The 19,144-nt window shown below is 39.3% G+C and overlaps 1 protein-coding gene across 1 annotated transcript in view; it reads right to left on the bottom strand.

Annotated features, from left to right (window-relative positions):
* The window catches only part of LOC126176466 (DNA repair and recombination protein RAD54B-like), a 359,746-nt gene that overhangs the window by 208,883 nt on the left and 131,719 nt on the right, over positions 1 to 19,144 (bottom strand). The window contains exon 6 of the mRNA XM_049923623.1: positions 6,574 to 6,776. Coding sequence (XP_049779580.1) covers positions 6,574 to 6,776 — 203 coding nt within the window. The remainder of the gene's footprint in view (positions 1 to 6,573; positions 6,777 to 19,144) is intronic.

Below are 19,144 nucleotides of genomic sequence, written 5' to 3'. Positions count from 1 at the left end.
CAATTTACACACAGACACAACATTATGTCAGCATTAAATTTTCAACTGTACTTTGTAAGTAATTTAAACATTAGTTAAGAACACTGTTACAAAAAGTAAGCCAGAATAATTTCTCACCAAGCTCGTAAAATACTCTGAAATATTTTATGAGTAAAACGTATCTATAATATAAAGTAATTAATAATGTATCTAACTTTTCCCAATATTATCATCTTTAATTGTAAAGCAATCAAAATCATGTGTTCAGTAATGCAGAGTGATGTAATTGATTACTGGAATGTTATTTAAGATGTTGTCATAGCAACCACGTGGATTCAGTTTTAGTTCAGTCTTTGTGCCAGTCTTAGGTCAGTCTTCGTGGAGTGCAGTGTATACCAGTTTGTAGTGAAATTCTTCCATTTTTTTCAGTAAACTGAAAGATTATAGACAAAAAGGTGTCGCCCACATTATTTAGTAGTGCACTACAACCTGGGGAAACCAGTCCAGACTACAAAAAGTTTTAAATGCATTGAAGTGAATTTACTCCAACGATAGATAGGTTAAAATCAAACTTAAGTTACGTAACTACAGGTGAATTAGAAAGTGAAGACATCATTCTATTCCACTCATGCCATTAAATACTGATACACTCCACTCCCAACTCTAAAAGACAGTTTGTCACAGAGACCACAAAGAGCATCACTACATCTACATCTACATCTACATCCATACTCCGCAAGCCACCTGACGGTGTGTGGCGGAGGGTACCTTCAGTACCTCTATCGGTTCTCCCTTCTATTCCAGTCTCGTATTGTTCGTGGAAAGAAGGATTGTCGGTATGCCTCTGTGTGGGCTCTAATCTCTCTGATTTTATCCTCATGGTCTCTTCGCGAGATATACGTAGGAGGGAGCAATATACTGCTTGACTCTTCGGTGAAGGTATGTTCCCGAAACTTTGACAAAAGCCCGTACCGAGCTACTGAGCGTCTCTCCTGCAGAGTCTTCCACTGGAGTTTATCTATCATCTCCGTAACGCTTTTGCGATTACAAAATGATCCTGTAACGAAGCGCGCTGCTCTCCGTTGGATCTTCTCTATGTCTTGTATCAACCCTATCTGGTACGGATCCCACACTGCTGAGCAGTATTCAAGCAGTGGGCGAACAAGCGTACTGTAACCTACTTCCTTTGTTTTCGGATTGCATTTCCTTAGGATTCTTCCAATGAATCTCAGTCTGGCATCTGCTTTACCGACAATCAACATTATATGATCATTCCATTTTAAATCACTCCTAATGCGTACTCCCAGATAATTTATGGTATTAACTGCTTCCAGTTGCTGACCTGCTATTTTGTAGCTAAATGATAAAGGATCTATCTTTCTGTGTATCCGCAGCACATTACACTTGTCTACATTGAGGTTCAGTTCCCATTCCCTGCACCATGCGTCAATTCGCTGCAGATCCTCCTGCATTTCAGTACAATTTTCCATTGTTACTACCTCTCGATACACCACAGCATCATCTGCAAAAAGCCTCAGTGAACTTCCGATGTCATCCACCAGGTCATTTATGTATATTGTGAACAGCAACGGTCCTATGACACTCCCCTGCGGCACACCTGAAATTACTCTTACTTCAGAAGACTTCTCTCCATTGAGAATAACATGCTGCGTCCTGTTATCTAGGAACTCCTCAATCCAATCACACAATTGGTCTGATAGTCCATATGCTCTTACTTTGTTCAATAAACGACTGTGGGGAACTGTATCGAACGCCTTGCGGAAGTCAAGAAACACGGCATCTACCTGTGAACCCGTGTCTATGGCCCTATAGCGCGAGCTGGGTTTCACATGACCGTCTTTTTCGAAACCCATGCTGATTCCTACAGAGTAGATTTCTAGTCTCCAGAAAAGTCATTATACTCGAACACAATACGTGTTCCAAAATTCTACAACTGATCGACGTTAGAGATATAGGTCTATAGTTCTGCACATCTGTTCGACGTCCCTTCTTGAAAACGGGGATGACCTGTGCCCTTTTCCAATCCTTTGGAACGCTACGCTCTTCTAGAGACCTACGGTACACCGCTGCAAGAAGGGGGGCAAGTTCCTTCGCGTACTCTGTGTAAAATTGAACTGGTATCCCATCAGGTCCAGAGGGCTTTCCTCTTTTGAGCGATTTTAATTGTTTCTCTATCCCTCTGTCGTCTATTTCGATATCTACCATTTTGTCATCTGTGCGACAATCTAGAGAAGGAACTACAGTGCAATCTTCCTCTGTGAAACAACTTTGGAAAAAGACATTTAGTATCTCGGCCTTTAGTCTGTCATCCTCTGTTTCAGTACCATTTTGGTCACAGAGTGTCTGGACATTTTGTTTTGATCCACCTACCGCTTTGACATAAGACCAAAATTTCTTAGGATTTTCTACCCACACATTACCACTACACTGCATTTTAAAACTTTTGTAACAATTCTTTATGACGGTAAGATGATATTTAAAGTAATTTTCATTTCGATTTGAAAATTTATTTTGGTTTTTCTGTTCATGTCAGATTTGTGTACAAATCACATCTTAAGTTTTAAGTGAAATAAGTTTTTCTTCTAACAGGGAATTTTTTTAAATTGCATTAAAACGTATTTTGTAACTTTGTATAGAATCAATACACAATGCATTAGTGTTGACAATGGTGCAGGCTCCCTTAAAAATGCTAATAATTATTAGAACACACACAACTGACAATTTAATTTCTTCACTGCATCATGTTTTTCTGAATGGTGCAAAACTTCTCTTCCTTGTTTGTTTGTGTCATCAGTGCCATCTCTCTTTAGCATAAAACAGAAGTCAGCCACTATGTTTGCATTCCTCTTCCCTAGTACCTCTTTTTCCACCTTCTTGATGTCCTGGTGGAACCATCATCGTTGGTCTTCACTGATATCGCCAAGGTTTGCAGGAAACAAATCAATAAGTAAACACAGAAAATGAAGCTTCACACTCATGTTAGAACCAAATTTCACAAAACTCTGCAACACTGTTTTAAGCATGATTTTATAATTTAGGAGTTTACTGTGGCCAAAAAGTTGGAGATTACTACTTTAAACAAAACCCAAGTCTTTTTTCCACTGGATTCACTGCACTTCCAAGCAAATTGTCTTTCAATAAATTTCTGATCTGCAGATCTACAAAGATCCCTTCTTTAAGTATCTGATATGATAGATTAGCTTAGATTAGATTAGATTCAGTTTTCATTCCATAGACCCAAAAAATGAGATGATTCTTGTGGGTGGGGAACATGGCAGATGCCTATTGGAAGCCTTGTTACTAAGTACAGGAAGCTTTTTACCAGTGACAGAATGGGTAACAAGACGTGCAGGACTCGTCTCCTCTAAAAAATACAGCTCTACAATAAATGATGCTGTCAGCCTGCACCATAGTTACCTTTAATGAATGAATTGGTACCAGCTGACATGAGTGGAGATTTTCTGTTGCCCACATTTTGTAATTCTGCATATTGACATGTCCTTGGAGATGGAAATGGGGTTCATCTGTCCACAAAATTTCCATGGCTGTTCATTGTATTCTTGTGACATGGTATTAGACTAATTTACTTTAATTTATAATATGAAAGATGCTATACTCAACTTCCAGTCAAACAGTTTACCAAGAGGTCACTGTGATTTTAATAGTGAGCCAACAAAGAGCCCTACAAGAAATTATGTAGGGATGTATAGATAGTGGTTGCTCTCACTTGCACAATGCAATATGAGTCTTGCTACCTTAAATGCTTAGAGTGTTTTCTGTTTCAGGACTGACAGTCAAACAAGACAGCAGTAAAAGTAGCCATTTCAGACCAAGCTTGCAGTACACTTCTTTGTAGTTAGTAAGCAGATGTACCAATCTTTACTAATTTTATATCACTAGATTATCAGATCTCAAAGAAGTATTGGCCAATGAGACACTTACATTTAACTTCGTTGCAGTTGTTCCTTTAGAGACAGCTAGAAGAAAAGTGTGTGTCAGAACATCAGATGATTGCAGACAGTAGGAGCAGTCTATGAGTAGAATGGCCAATATAGTGCAGGGAATCACTCAAGAGCTTCGTAATCCATGAGAAATATTTAACTGAAATGCTGGTGCTTCTGATAAAATAAAAAATCCCATGAAAAGCATTATATCTACCAGACATAGCAATGCAAGCATTATATTTAACTTATGACTTATTTAAACTAGTTGTCACTTGACAGGTAGCAAGCCGCAAGGCTCCTGCCACCAGTACACCAATGGGACCCTGGCACTGTCGGCTTCCACTGCGTTGCCACTTCCGCTGTGCCGCGCTGCTTGTAGCCTTATGCCATTCAGCCCTTAGTCAGCCATTGTAGTAAGAGATTTGGGTGACTTTCAGCTTCATGTCCCTCACAATGTGTGACGAAAGTAGTCAAAAGAGGGCAGACCAAGGCAGCAAACTCCAAGGAAACTTGCAAAAAGTGCTGGTCATCGCATGGTTATACACAGTCAGTTGCATGAATTCGTGTGTTCTATGACAAAGTATTTTGAGAGAGAGAGTGATGCAGGAACACCTCTACTTCATTTGAATAAAGTGGTGGAGTGAACTTCAGATGCTCTAAAAATCAGTGAACAATCAGTTATAAGAATCTGCAAGGAGAAATTTGCGAAAGAAGAATCAGGTGAGTCATGTAAACTGGAGACACCTGGGAAGAAGAGGTGCCACTAGAAGAGGGTCACAAATGTCAGCTCTTTTCAGAAAGATGAAATTCATCATCAGATCTATGGATATTATTGAAGGAACGAGTGTCCAACACTCAAAATGCTACACACTATCCTTGCAACACTGGACTTACTTCAGGGTAGTAGATTGTCCTTGTTATGATATGGTTTGAAGACACTTTGCTTCAAAACTTAACAAAAACATCAAAAATTGTTATGGATAACACTTCATGTCATTTGGTTATACAAGATAAGATGTCCGCAAAGGCAACAAAGAAAAACAAGAGTGTTTACTGGCTAGAGAAACTTTGACAGTAATTTAACAAGGACACAGTTATTAGAACTTGTGTCACAACACAAGCCAAAGAAGCCAGTTTACATTATAGATTAAACAGCAAAAAAATACAGGCATTAAGTTCTCAGATTGCCTCCCAACCATTGCAACTTCAATGCAACAGAACTGATTTGGACTCAGGGTAATCATCAGATTGCTGCAGAAAATAAAAAATTTAGGTTGACCAAAGACGAACGGCTTCTGAAGGAGGCAGTTAAAAAAATGAGATGAGACGAATTGCAAAAGGCAATGACTCATGTGAAAGTAATGATACAGAAAGCATGGAACAATGAAGGTGCACTACAGCAGTGTGTCTAAGACTTCACAATATCTGCTACTACGTGCAGTAACACTGATAGTTACACTGACTCTGACTCTGAATTAAGTAGTGTTTTCCAACTGTCTAATTAGTATGTAGTATATTGCATACTTTAATGAACATCTTACTTCCATTAAACCTTGTGTTTGTGACTTGAGATCGACCAATTTCTCTTTCCTGCTGCAAGACTAAGGAATACTGTTCAGCCACCTACCGTTATCTCCTTAAGGTACGTTAGACTGCATTTTAAATATATTTCATTTTGTGTAGACATCAAGATGTTATTTCACACATGTAACAGTTTTCTAGATACAAAATTATAAGAAGGAAACTTTTCCAGACGTGAGAATTTCTTTCATATCAATAACCAATGTAACACTGGCCCTAACTAAAATTAAGAAAAGATTTTTGATGTGCTTGAAGATACCACTAATAGTGATACGATGTGTAAATTTCAGAATTTTTACATTATTTTTGTAGGAGATAAAGACTTTAAACTTCATACTTGTTATGAGTTAAATATTGACACGACTGCATAAATATGCCACTTTCAGAAGCATATATATATAGGAAATATAGTGCAGTATGAGAATTTTAAGATATGTTGCTGAGCAAGACATTTTAGTCATCAACAGGGAAAATAAATAAATAAATAAACAAAAAGTACTGTTGTGGGAGGATTAGTTTTTGAAGTATGACATGATAAGTCTGAAGCTGTTTATGAATGGGAAAATTTAATGTTTCAAAAAATTTCAGTGTAACGTTTATCAAAATTAAGAACACAGTTTTGACATGCTGAAAAACACTAGAGAGATCCACATCGCATGTGAATTATATTTTTCACTTGATCTTTGTAGGAGACAGGGGCCTGAAAGTGTTTTTCTATCAGTGTGGAGAGTGAAGCACAGTGGCAGCTGGCTGTAGAATGAACTTGATGCGACAATGCCACAACTTTGGAGCTTAAACATCACATGGCAACTAGTTTAAATCAGACAATACATCACATTAATAGTGGAATATTCTTTTTAGATAATTATGTATACAACAATCATTAATTATCACTTTAAGAATGTGCATTTGAAGTAAACAGTGGAACAATAAATTACAGCAGTTCAAAACCCATCACCAAGGGGTCAATGCTAATAACTGACAGTACAATACTAGCATATACAAAATACTGCTAAGAACATATTTGGAATGCTTTTTCCAAACTTACCAAACAAGTGTAACACACTGTAGTGTCTTCCCCAGTCCCATCTCATCTGCCAATATTGCTCCAGAATAGTTCGGTTGTCTCATTTCAAGCATACATTCATACAAAAATATTATGCCAGTTCTTTGATGAGGGCGAAGGACTTTTGCAAGACATGGATCAATTACTACCTCCACAAGAGGCAAATGTTCTGGATTCATCTTCCACTACACAGAGACATAATCAGTAATTATTAGAAAAGATAAAGAAAGCAAGATTCAACAAAAGGGAACACACATGTAACATTGTCAATTCTGTTTCTTTATCACTGGCAATTTCCAACAACATGAGATAATACAAAAACATTTTTGCATTAGGTATATCATTTCTCTATCATGATTTGCTAAATGCAGCACATAAACCTTACACTACATTTCCAAAAAAATTAAAACGATATACTGACAAAAATAAGCATTACACTATGGTAAAGGAGTACCATTGCTGTAAACCAAAAAGCAATGTGTAATATTGCTTAGAGAAAAAGAATGGTTGTTCATTTAGAGCAGCTAACCTTGAGAGACCTACATTGTGGCCATGTCTCCACAATTACCATATCTTGTGATTACATCAAGGGCAGTGTGACTTCACTCTGCATTATACACGAAACAAACAAATATTTTGTACCAATTTTTAGCCCTGACAGGCAACCATCAATTGCCCTCATTAGATTGCAGTCTAAATGTTCCGTGGTAGTGCTGCTTGTGGGACCCTGCATGGACCTTCTGCTGGATACAAAGGTGACCTGCCAGGTGCAGCAACGGAAGACAGTACAGTGAGTGGGGGAGGGCTGATAAGGGGAAAGGGCTATGACAGAGAACAGGTTGGGGGGGGGGGGGGGGCGTAGAAGTCATGTGTGAGGCTGGAGTGGAAGAAGGGAATGGGATATAGGTAAGTGGTGACAGAGACTATTGAAGGTTGAGGCCAGGGCGTGACAGTGGTGTTACGGTAATGAAGGTTTATGTTCTAGGGAAAGTTCCCACAAGCACAAACCATAAAATCTAGAGTTTATTTGGAAGAATTCAGATAGCACATGCTGTGAAGTAGTTATTGGAGTCAAGCATACCATGCTGGGTGGCATGTTCGGCGACAAGATAGTTCAGCTATCTCTTAGCTGGCCATTCATGCATTTATCTCTTTGTATTACCCAGGTTTTCCAAGTCATGTATGACTACCTGTAATTACTTTCAACCTCCGATATGGAGGTATCATATGAAAGTGAAGATCTTGATGACATATTGGAAGAACTTGCTGCAGACGTAGAAGAACTGAACTCTGTTGGTAATTCATTGGACAAAATCCAGTGGAACAAATTTACTACCAGGCAACAGTCATTTCTGTTCAACGGAAAAGGTGGGCTTCTGATGGATTTGTCACCTGATATTAGTGTAGGTGAAGTGCTTTTGCTATTCTTAGATTACAAAGTGATAAGCCTTTTAACACATGTAACGGTATTTGACATCTTTGACAGTGATACATTTGTTGAGTACAGATGATAAGTTTTGTGACCTCTTGGTGTAATCCTAGAGAAACTAGCTGTGTGTCACCATATGGTTTTATCACTCCTTTTCCTTTCTTTTCCATTGTTATATAAAGTATCAGAAACATTAAATAAAACACTCACCATTCTTCTAAGTATATACTTCACAAATTGCTAATATTTCTCAGCACGTCTTATAAATATCCACAAAAATGGGACAGAATTATTGGCTTTGAAGTTATGATTTGGCCTGAATAGTCTTCTATGGTACTAAAAACCTTGCAGCTACTTCAGGGTACAGTTCAGAGTTTTTGTTTATGGCCAAATGATGTTGGCAGTACCAAAAACTTCATAAAGAAAATAAAAGGGATCTTGTTAGAAAGAGTTTGACCTTCATTTTCATATGGTCAGTATTGTGAAGGAACATTTACACCAGTTTTAAAGTTGTGTTGTAAAGATAACAACTTGTTATCGCAACAATATTGAAAGGCTAGGTTACTATTTAACACACTGCAGAAGCACTGACTTGCAGATAGGCACAATGAAAAAGACTGCTACAATATTTATGCTTTCAGACAAAGTCCTTCTTCAATAGAAGACTGACACAGCTTCACAACTCTCACAAACATGGCCATAATCTCAGTGCACTAGAATCGGGCTCTAGCACCCGGAAACAGTGGCCATGCACATCCGTATATTTCCTACACTTTTAATGTTTTACCATTCTATTTTCATTGTGCCTGTCTGTGATTCAATGCTTCCTTTATATGGTGAGAAGCACTCTATCCTTTCCATATTTTTGATATTCCATCCTGGACTTTCCATTGTTTAACTTGTTATAGCATTTATCAGTGACAAATTAAGAATATTTTCAATGAAGTTTATAAATAATTTAACATATTATACTTATGTCTGTTCGCTAAACATACTATGTATACAGACATCATAATAATGACATTGTCAATAATAGAAAAAAATAAATTGCAGCAACAGCTACAGTGGTAGAGTATAAGAACAGGCTTCATACCAATGCAATACAATCAACTTACTGCTCCATTTACAGTGCCAAAGCAACACAAGAGAGCAGGTCACAAATGTAGCTGACACTATAGCAGAAGCAGTCACTTTTCACGTACTGCTGGAAAAAGGACCCTTCAAGACTTCTCCATAGATTACAATATTCAACTTTATTTTTTCAAATATATCCTGTGTTTTCTTATTTCATTTATCTGTCTTTCAGTAGGTTATTGTTGACGCCGTTTCTTATAACAAGGGTTGCCCAGAAAGTAATACACCGCATTTTTTTCTTCAACAATTCTTCACTGAACATAATGAGAATTACACACAGGAAAGATGTTTTATCTACACACCCTATTTTACCACATAATTTCCATCCCATTCTATGGCCTTCCTCCAGTGCGAAATGAGGGCATGTATGCCCTGTCAGTAACAATCCTTGTCCTGATGGCAGAGCGAGTGCTTCATTTTGTAAATCAGCTCCTCATTGTACTCATCTCCTCATCGTACTCAAAACGTCTTCCATGAATGGCATCCTTTAATAGCCCAAACAAGTGGAAGTCTGAGGGGGCTTGGTCAGGTGCTTCAGCCGGGGATAGTCTCCCCGACCACTGCAAATCATGGCGCTCTGCCGAACTGCCTTCTGATGACCTCACCCTCTGTGCCAACCGACTGACTGTACTTCTGTCGACAGGAGATGCTCGACAGACTTTGCACAAGTGTTTGTGAATATTCCCCAGAGTTTCTGTCTCTGCAGTGAAAAATTCAATGATGGCACATTGCTTGTAATGTATGTCAGCTGTAGATGCCATCTTGAAACTGCCCTGCAGCTACACTACCTCTTGAGAGCGACGGAAACTTGGCACACTCACTCAGGAGACTTCAAATAACACATATGTAATGTTTTGCATTCGTACCATTGTTTTCAGCTGAGAAAAAAATTGTGGTGCATTACTTTCTGGGCAACCCTCATACACGGACTCAAGCAAAGAATGTTGTTAGTTCACATTCTGTCAGCTCACCTGAAAACATGTCAAGTAAATTTCAGTTTCAGAACTCTCATTATGATATTCTCATTTCATATCTCTCTCTAACCAATTTGTCTTCCTGTCACATTTCATTATTCAATTTGTTTAACTTCTGTTTTCCACATTCAAAGTAAAAATTCTCACAATTTGGATGGTTGAACATTTAAGGTTAAAATGACAACTGTGTGTTGTTTACAGCCTTTCTGTTTGAGACACACTAGCTATTTACTTTTGCATGTACCATTCAACTGAGTACATCAGTTCATTAGTTTTCAGTTGCAAAATGCATGTGAATTTAAGATCATCACTGTTAATCTTCCGTATAATAATCATACATCATCATTTTGGTCTTATTGAAGTAGTTTAAAGATCATCTCTCATCCTCAGTCTATGGTGCTTAATGGTTCTGTATAGACATACTCCTACACTTTAAACCAATAAAATATTGTCATCCACCAACCAAAAGTTGATTAGAGAATATCCAATGTAGTGAATAAAAATTATGTGGAATGAAGGCATTTTGCTTAACACTTCTTTTTAAATTTCCACTCCTTCAGTGTGCTCTAATCCAAATCATTAGAGTTAATGAAAATGTTGCTTAACATACCAGGGTTGCCTCAAGTTTCCTCAAGTGAAATTCCCTGATATTTCCCTGATTTCCTGACAAGTTTTACCATTTTTACCCGATAAATTTTGAGATCTCAAGGGTAAGTAAAGTCATAAGTGACAAAGAAATGTAAGGACTTCCATATTTCTCCCCTGTTCTGTTTTGTTTTGTTTTAGGACATAAAAACAACTAGGGTCATATGTGCCAGGGACATGGAGAAAGGTCTATAAAATACGCAATACCGAAATGAAGGTCCAGAACTAAAAATTAAATGGCCTTTGCCACATTGCTACAATGGATAAAAAGTAAAATAGAGCCAACAGCTCACGCGTCGTTCCCAAAAACGGCCAATAACTCAGATGGCAAACTCAAACAGGAACATTACTGGTCAGCAATAGGGCATTCCGTCAGGAAATGGCAGACAGTTAAACACTGGGCACAATGTGCACAAAGTGGTGGGGGAGAGGCACTTAACAAATGGCGATGGCTAAAAAGGCAGTGCCCAATACGCAACCTAGTTAAAATGACCTCCTCATGGCGGGAGAGGCGAGAGGTGATCATCCAAGCCACTGAGAGAGGCTTAATAACTCAGAGATTGTTCCCATGAAGGGAGGACCAGTGGCGATGCCAAAGTCACACCACCTCTTAACAGATGGCAATACAGAGATCATCAGAGTGAATGTAAGAACTAGTGGGCTGAGGTACGAGGACTGCAGCCTTGGCAGCAGCGTCAGTAGCCTCATTTCCTGTCAGACCGACATGACCAGGAACCCACGTAAACGTCACAGTGGCTCCATCAAGAGTGAGCAAGTGTAAGCTTTCCTGGAGCCATTGCACTAAGAGATGGACAGTGTACAATCCACAGAGGCTCTGAAGGGTGCTGAGAGAGTTTGAACAGATGACACAGTTAAAAGCCTGTGTCGCCGACTGTACTCTGTGGCCTGATATAGGGTAAAGAGCTCAGCTATAAATACTGAACAGTGTGCCAGAAGCGATACCAAAACATGACGGTGCCAACGATGAAGGTACACCCAACACCACGATCACTGTGCACATAGTTACTATCGCAAATTCCCTGTGAAGGTTGTGAAACTATAGGCAAAGGAGCAAGGCTGGTGTAGGGTCCTTAGGAAGTGAATGAAGGCCAAGGTGAACACACGTCGCCACACAAAGCCAAGGTGGGGAAGTGTACACACCCACCAGGAAAGTTGCAGGGAGCGTGAAGTCCATCTGCCAGAGCAAGAGCCGAAAGCTAAATACAGGAGGTAACAGAGAAGAGGGACACACCCTATACTGGCGATCAAAGGAATCATGGAAGGAGACGGCATAGGATGGACGGCCATGCGTGGCAGACAAATGGCATGCATATCTGCTGAGGAGGCAGTCACGGCAGTAGTTCGGCAGCTTATTGCATACAGACTCTCAACCGGGCTAGTGTAAATGGCGCCAGTGGACAAACAGATGCCACGATGGTGGATAGTATTGAGACAGCATAACAGGTACAGACATGTAGAGGCATAAACAAAGCATCCATAGTCTAGTTTAGAACAGACAAGGGACCAGTACAAAATGGGGAGGGTGGTTCGATCTGCACCCCAGGAAGTACCATTGAGAATGCGTAGGACATTGAGGGACTGCATACAGCAGGCTGCCAGGTAAGACATGTGGGAGGATGAACAGAGTTTCCTATTGAGTGTGAGATCCAGGAATTTCAGATTTTCAATGAAAAGAAGAGCAACAGGCCCAAGGTGTACAGATGGTGGGAGAAACCAATTGCACCACCAAAAGTTTGTTGTTGTTGTTGTTGTTGTTGTTGTTGTTGTTGTTGTTGTCTTCAGCCCTGAGACTGGTTTGATGCAGCTCTCCATGGTACTCTATCCTGCACAAGCTTCTTCATCTCCCCGTACTTACTGCAACCTACATCCTTCTGAATCTGCTTAGTGTATTCATCTCTAGGTCTCCCTCTACGATTTTTACCCTCCACGCTGCCCTCCAATACTAAATTTGTGATCCCTTGATGCCTCAGAACATGTCCTGCCAACTGGTCCCTTCTTCTTGTCAAGTTGTGCCACAAACTCCTCTTCTCCCCAATTCTATTCAATACCTCCTCATTAGTTATGTAATGTACCCATCTAACCTTCAGCATTCTTCTGTAGCACCACATTTCGAAAGCTTCTATTCTCTTCTTGTCCAAACTATTTATCGTCCATGTTTCACTTCCATACATGGTTACACTGCACACAAATACTTTTAGAAACGACTTCCTGAACTTAAATCTAAACTCGATGTTAACAAATTTCTCTTCTTCAGAAACGCTTTCCTTGCCATTGCCAGTCTACATTTTATATCCTCTCTACTTCGACCATCGTCAGTTATTTTGCTCCCCAAATAGCAAAACTCCTTTACTACTTTAAGTGTCTCATTTCCTAATCTAATTCCCTCAGCATCACCCGACTTAATTCGACTACATTCCATTATCCTCGTTTTGCTTTTGTTGATGTTCATCTTATATCCTCCTTTCAAGACACTGTCCATTCCGTTCAACAGCTCTTCCAAGTCCTTTGCTGTCTCTGACAGAATTACAATGTCATCGGCGAACCTCAATGTTTTTATTTCTTCTCTGTGGACTTTAATACCTACTCCGAATTACTCTTTTGTTTCCTTTACTGCTTGCTCAATATACAGATTGAATAACATCAGGGACAGGCTACAACCCTGTCTCACTCCCTTCCCAACCGCTGCTTCCCTTTCATGCCCCTCGACTCTTATAACTGCCATCTGGTTTCTGTACAAATTGTAAATAGCCTTTCGCTCCCTGTATTTTACCCCTGCCACCTTTAGAATTTGAAAGAGCGTATTCCAGTCAAGATTGTCAAAAGCTTTCTCTAAGTCTACAAATACTAGAAATGTAGGTTTGCCTTTCCTTAATCTATTTTCTAAGATAAGTCGTAGAGTCAGTATTGCCTCACGTGTTCCAACATTTCTGCGGAATCCAAACTGATCTTCCCCGAGGTCGGCTTCTACTAGTTTTTCCATTCGTCTCTAAAGAATTCGCGTTAGTATTTTGCAGCTGTGACTTATTAAACTGATAGTTCGGTAATTTTCACATCTGTCAACACCTACTTTCTTTGGGATTGGAATTATTATATTCTTCTTGAAGTCTTACGGTATTTCACTGGTCTCATACATCTTGCTCACCAGATAGTAGAGTTTTGTCAGGACTGGCTCTCCCAAGGCCATCAGTAGTTCTAATGGAATGTTGTCTACTCCCAGGGCCTTGTTTCGACTCAGGTCTTCCAGTGCTCTGTCAAACTCTTCACGCAGTATCGTATCTCCCATTTCATCTTCATCTACATCCTCTTTCATTTCCATAATATTGTCCTCAAGTACATCGCCCTTGTATAGACCCTCTATATACTCCTTCCACCTTTCTGCTTTCCCTTCTTTGCTTAGTACTGGGTTTCCATCTGAGCTCTTGATATTCATACAAGTGGCTCTCTTTTCTCCAAAGGTCTCTTTAATTTTCCTATAGGCTGTATCTATCTTACCCCTAGTGAGATAAACCTCTACATAAGCCCGAACACCTGACAGAGGTGTGCAAAACTTACCTGTCAACCCAGGGCTAGGAATTACGTGTTACCCAGTCACCTGTTACATGTCAGATGCATGGTGCTGCCTTCAGGAGTGCACAGGGAGGAAGAAGAAAAAAGAGGAACCTCAAACGGTGAAGTGGAGGAAGGATGGGAGAAAGTGAACAAAGAAAGGAAAAAGGAGTAAAAAGTAGTGGTGAGACCTTTGTTATGTCAGCTACTGACAGTGCAGAACATTCCCAAAAACACCCCAGACATGTTCCCCAAGGGAGGGGGAAAAGAACAGAAGAGCAGCAAGAGGATAGACATGCAGCATGGAAGGGAAAAGATGTTGCAAAGGCTGGGGCCCCATGGTAGATTTCTCCCCCATGTGAGCAAAAATCTTAAGTACTAACATCAACATCTTTTGTAATGAACTGTTTTTAGGTGGAGAAAGCAAGGCAAATGGTATATGAGTTCCATTAAGATCACTGTTGTTATTTTATTTCAATAAAACGAAACACATTTGTCACAAAAATACACTTTTCCTTGGAGTCACAAGACAGATTTAAAATACCTTCACTAATTTCAGGAACAACCTTAGAAAAAAGTAGGTCTCTTGAAAGAAGTGTAAAAGGCAGGGAAGAGTTGTGTAGCCCAACACTATGGCTGGCCACCAATAAAATGTTAGTTCTACTATGTTCATCATTGTCGGTTATTAGTCACGGTGTTATGTCTTTTATTTTACATGTATTGTGTGATTTTTCTTTTGAGAAATATGTAAGTACATAGTATACAAACCGCCAGCGACTGCCACAGTTTTCTTGTTCTTATCATCCATACTTTCTAATATATAAATTATTTTTGAAGTGCCAAAATGTACTAGAATAAATAAAATGTCTACAAAATGCTGCACTGTGCAATTTAATTGCGAGGAGACAGTCACAATTTCTGAAATCCATTACCCGTGGTCTCTGGCCAGCCAAGAAGCACTGCAGTCCTGGGTCCTTGGATAAACCACGAAAATCTGCCGCACGATTCCACACACAAACAGACCCAGACTGCAGGCAGATCGGTGAGATTAGATCTGATGGCCAGAGCTTACACATTAGTGGGAAATGATGGGCCTGTGGTTTTGGCCCGTCGTGGAAGTCCATTTGTGTGACCAGCTATTCATGTGTCACAGGCACCATGTTGATGAAATGAGACCAATGAGACTTTTCCAGCTCTCTCTCTCTCTCTCTCTCTCTCTCTCTCTCTCTCTCTCTCTCTCTTTCCAAATTTCCTTTATTTCCCTGTTTCCCTGACACGTTTGAAATTCCCTTATTTCCAGAATTTGTGGCAACTCTGCATACGTACACATACAGTTCTGAGTCCACATTTCTCAAGTAGTCTTGGCACAGAAAGTCAAGAATATGATACGTTGGAGTATATTAAAGACACATCCAGCTGTCTTTGTGTGACTTTTAATATAGGGCAGGCACTTGTAAACAAAAAAAAAAGCTTTAATTCTGCTTGGATTGAGTCCCAAGGATATTATTACTGGTAAATAGATTTATCAACTATGAACTGTACGTTTTCCCCCTTGTCTCTCAGAGTCTGAATCCTGTGACTGTAGTAATAAGAGCAATGTTTAACAGTATTATAAATGTTAACTCTGTCACACTGTTCAGAGAATCTACAGAATGAACAATGGGAAGAAGTTTAAAAGAGTATACTGTATATGAGAAAAGTAATTCTTTCCTAAACATATTCTTAGTGTAAACATATTCTTACAACACTATGAATTCAATTTACCTTTACAGCAGGTCAGAGGCAGTTACAGTGGAATACAAAAGAAAAGATTGTTAACATTTGGGATCAAATTATCTCGTGTCAGAAAGAGTGTCTTATTTAACACACACAATTAGCTCTAATCAAGACTTAAATGGGCATTAAAATCAATATTACACATTTCTTCACCATGTTATACAAGAAAGCAAAAGCTAAAGCATTACACAAAAATTCAAAACTCCAAAAACAAAGCAAAGGAAATTTCAAGTATTATTAGACATGAAGCATATATACTTGGCAAAGCAAATGATGTTAAACAACCTGATTATGATAGCAGTGAGACAGATAATGATGAATTCAATTAACTGGCGACTAAATTCGATAACTTCTCTGTAAAGGTAGCTACAATACTGGAACAAACAATGGACCATCAAAAACCTATAAATTAGATTTATTTAGGAAGCATTCCCAACTTAACTGTTAGAGAGAGAAAAAAATTATAAGTCACTGTTGACAGTAATTCTTCTTGTAATGACGGCTTTTCAAACAAAGTATGAGGAGACTTCAAAAAGAAAGTTACATATCTAGTCCCATGCTAAGCCCAATGCACAACAAAAGTAGTGCACTGTCAAAAGAGAGTATACGTTCAAATTTTTCTGCAGATACAGCCCTACTGTGGTATGGATAACAGACACATCACAGTGTGGGAACAAAACAGAGTAGCATCTAGAAATATGCTCCAAAGTTGAAGTACAATTCATGAGAACGAAACATCTAAACTGCAAACAGATTGACCATGAAACTGTGGTGGTATATGGACTAAATGCAATGTTGTGTCCAGCTGTAGTGAAATGATGCCAACAATTTGACCAAGGCTGCACAGACTTGATTGACACCAATCAGAAAGGAAGGCCATTGACATCAACCACACACAAAAATGCCCGGGCAATTGAGGAACTAATTCAAAAGAATCAGTCCCTTGTTGACCGGTCTGGTGTGGTTGTTGAAGATAGTAAAACGAAAGCTGAAGTTTTAAATTTCACATTCACGAAATCGTTCACACAGGAGAACTGTGCAAACATACTGTCATTTGATCATTGGGCAGGCTCCTGTATGGACAACATAGTAATAAGCATACCTGGCATAGAGAATCAACTGAAGGTTAGAAAGCAACTAAATCACCAGGTTTGGATGGAATCACACTTCGATTTTGGAAAGAGTGCTCCACGATATTAGCCCCTTACCTAGCTTGCATTTATTGTGAATCTCTCACCCAGTGCAAAGTCCCAAGTGACTGGAAAAAAGTACAGGTGGCTCCAGTATACAGGAAAGGTAAAAGAACAGGCTAATATCCCTAACCTCTATTTGCTGCAGAATCCTTGAACATATTCTTAGTTCAAATATAATAAACTTTCTCGAGGCTGGGAAGCTTATGTGCATGAATCATAATGGTTTCAGAAAGCATCACTCGTGTCAAACTCAGCTTGCCCTTTTCTCACATGATATACTGAGAACTATGGATGAAGACCAACAGGCAGATTCCAGATTTCTAGATTTCCAGAAATCTGAAATGCGGTGCCCCACTGTTTAACGAAGGTACGAGCATATGGAATAAGTTCGCAGGTACAACAGTGGCTCGAAGACTTCTTAAATAATATAACCCAGTATGTTGTCCTCGACAGCAAGTGTTCATCAGAGTCAGGAGTGCTCCACCGAAGTGTGGACTGGTGTTGTTCTCTGCATACATAAATGGTTTGGCTGACGGAGTGAGCAGCAATCTGTGATCGTTTGCTGATGATGCCATGGTGTTGAAGTTGAGTGACTGTAGGATGATACAAGACAACTCAGACACAACTTCCAGTTCGTGTGATGAATGGTAGCTAGCCTTAAATGTGGAAAAATGTAAGTTAATGCACATGAGTAGGAAGATCAAACCTGTAACGTTCGGATACAGTATTACTACTGTCCTGCTTGACACTGTCATGTCATTTAAATAGCTGGGCCATAATGTTGCAAAGCGGTATGAGGTGGAACGAGCATGTGAGTAATGTGGTAGGGAAGGTGAACGGTCAACTTCAGTTTATTGGGAGAATTTTAGGAAAGAGTGGTTCACATATATAGGAGACCGCATTCTTGGGTACTGCTTGAGTGTTTGGGATCCATATCAGGTTGGCTTGAAGGAAGACAGCAACGCAATTCGGAGGGTGCTAGGTTTATTACTAGTAGGTTAAATAACACGTAAGTGTTATGGAGATGTTACTGGAACTCAAATGGGAATCCATAGAGGGAAGGCGATGTTCCTTCTGAAAATACTATTGAGAAAATTCAAAGAACCGGCATTTGAAGGTGGCTACTGAATGATTCTTCTCCCACCAACATACATTGTACGTAAGGAGCACGAAGATAACATACAAGAAATTAAGGCTCATACAGAAGCATACAGGCAATTGTTTTTCTGTTGCTCTATTTGCAAGTGGAATAGGAAAGGAGCTGATAGTAGTGGTAAAGAGTACCCTCTGCCACGCACTGTATGGTGGCTTGCAGAGTATCTATGTAGATGTAGATGTAAAACCGCAGATTTTCAAGTGATAAGGTCATTCACACAATGGTTATCAAATGGCTCCAAGACAAAGGAACAGATTTGTATAATTTTGTTTACAGAAACTTGGTGACTATGTTGAATAATAGTCATGTATCTGCATCACTTTGAAGTTTAGTGCAGCATTCAATAAAAGTCACTTGGTCTGTCATAATGATACTTTTTTTAAGTCCCCTTGTACTAGAATCTTCTGACTGACTTACCATTGTATTCAATCAAAGAATTGAGATGTATTTCATAAAAGATTAAAATATGTGTAGTGAGCTGTTCTGAAGTTTTGTCCTCGCAAACGTTAAGTGGCCCATAAACGTTCCACGCAGTTGTAGTTGTTCTCTGGTTTACTTTTCTGTTGGTTATTCCATGGTTTACATTGTTAATGCATTCATGTTTTTTATAATTGTAAGATGTTATCAATCATGTTTGGGAATAAATATCTTTTTTCTGTTACCCATGTATTTGGTGATC

The sequence above is a fragment of the Schistocerca cancellata genome, chromosome 3, assembly GCF_023864275.1.
Source record: "Schistocerca cancellata isolate TAMUIC-IGC-003103 chromosome 3, iqSchCanc2.1, whole genome shotgun sequence".
Taxonomy (NCBI): domain Eukaryota; kingdom Metazoa; phylum Arthropoda; class Insecta; order Orthoptera; family Acrididae; genus Schistocerca; species Schistocerca cancellata.
Note: the sequence above shows the minus strand (reverse complement) of the source record. Positions and strands in the feature narration are given on the sequence as shown.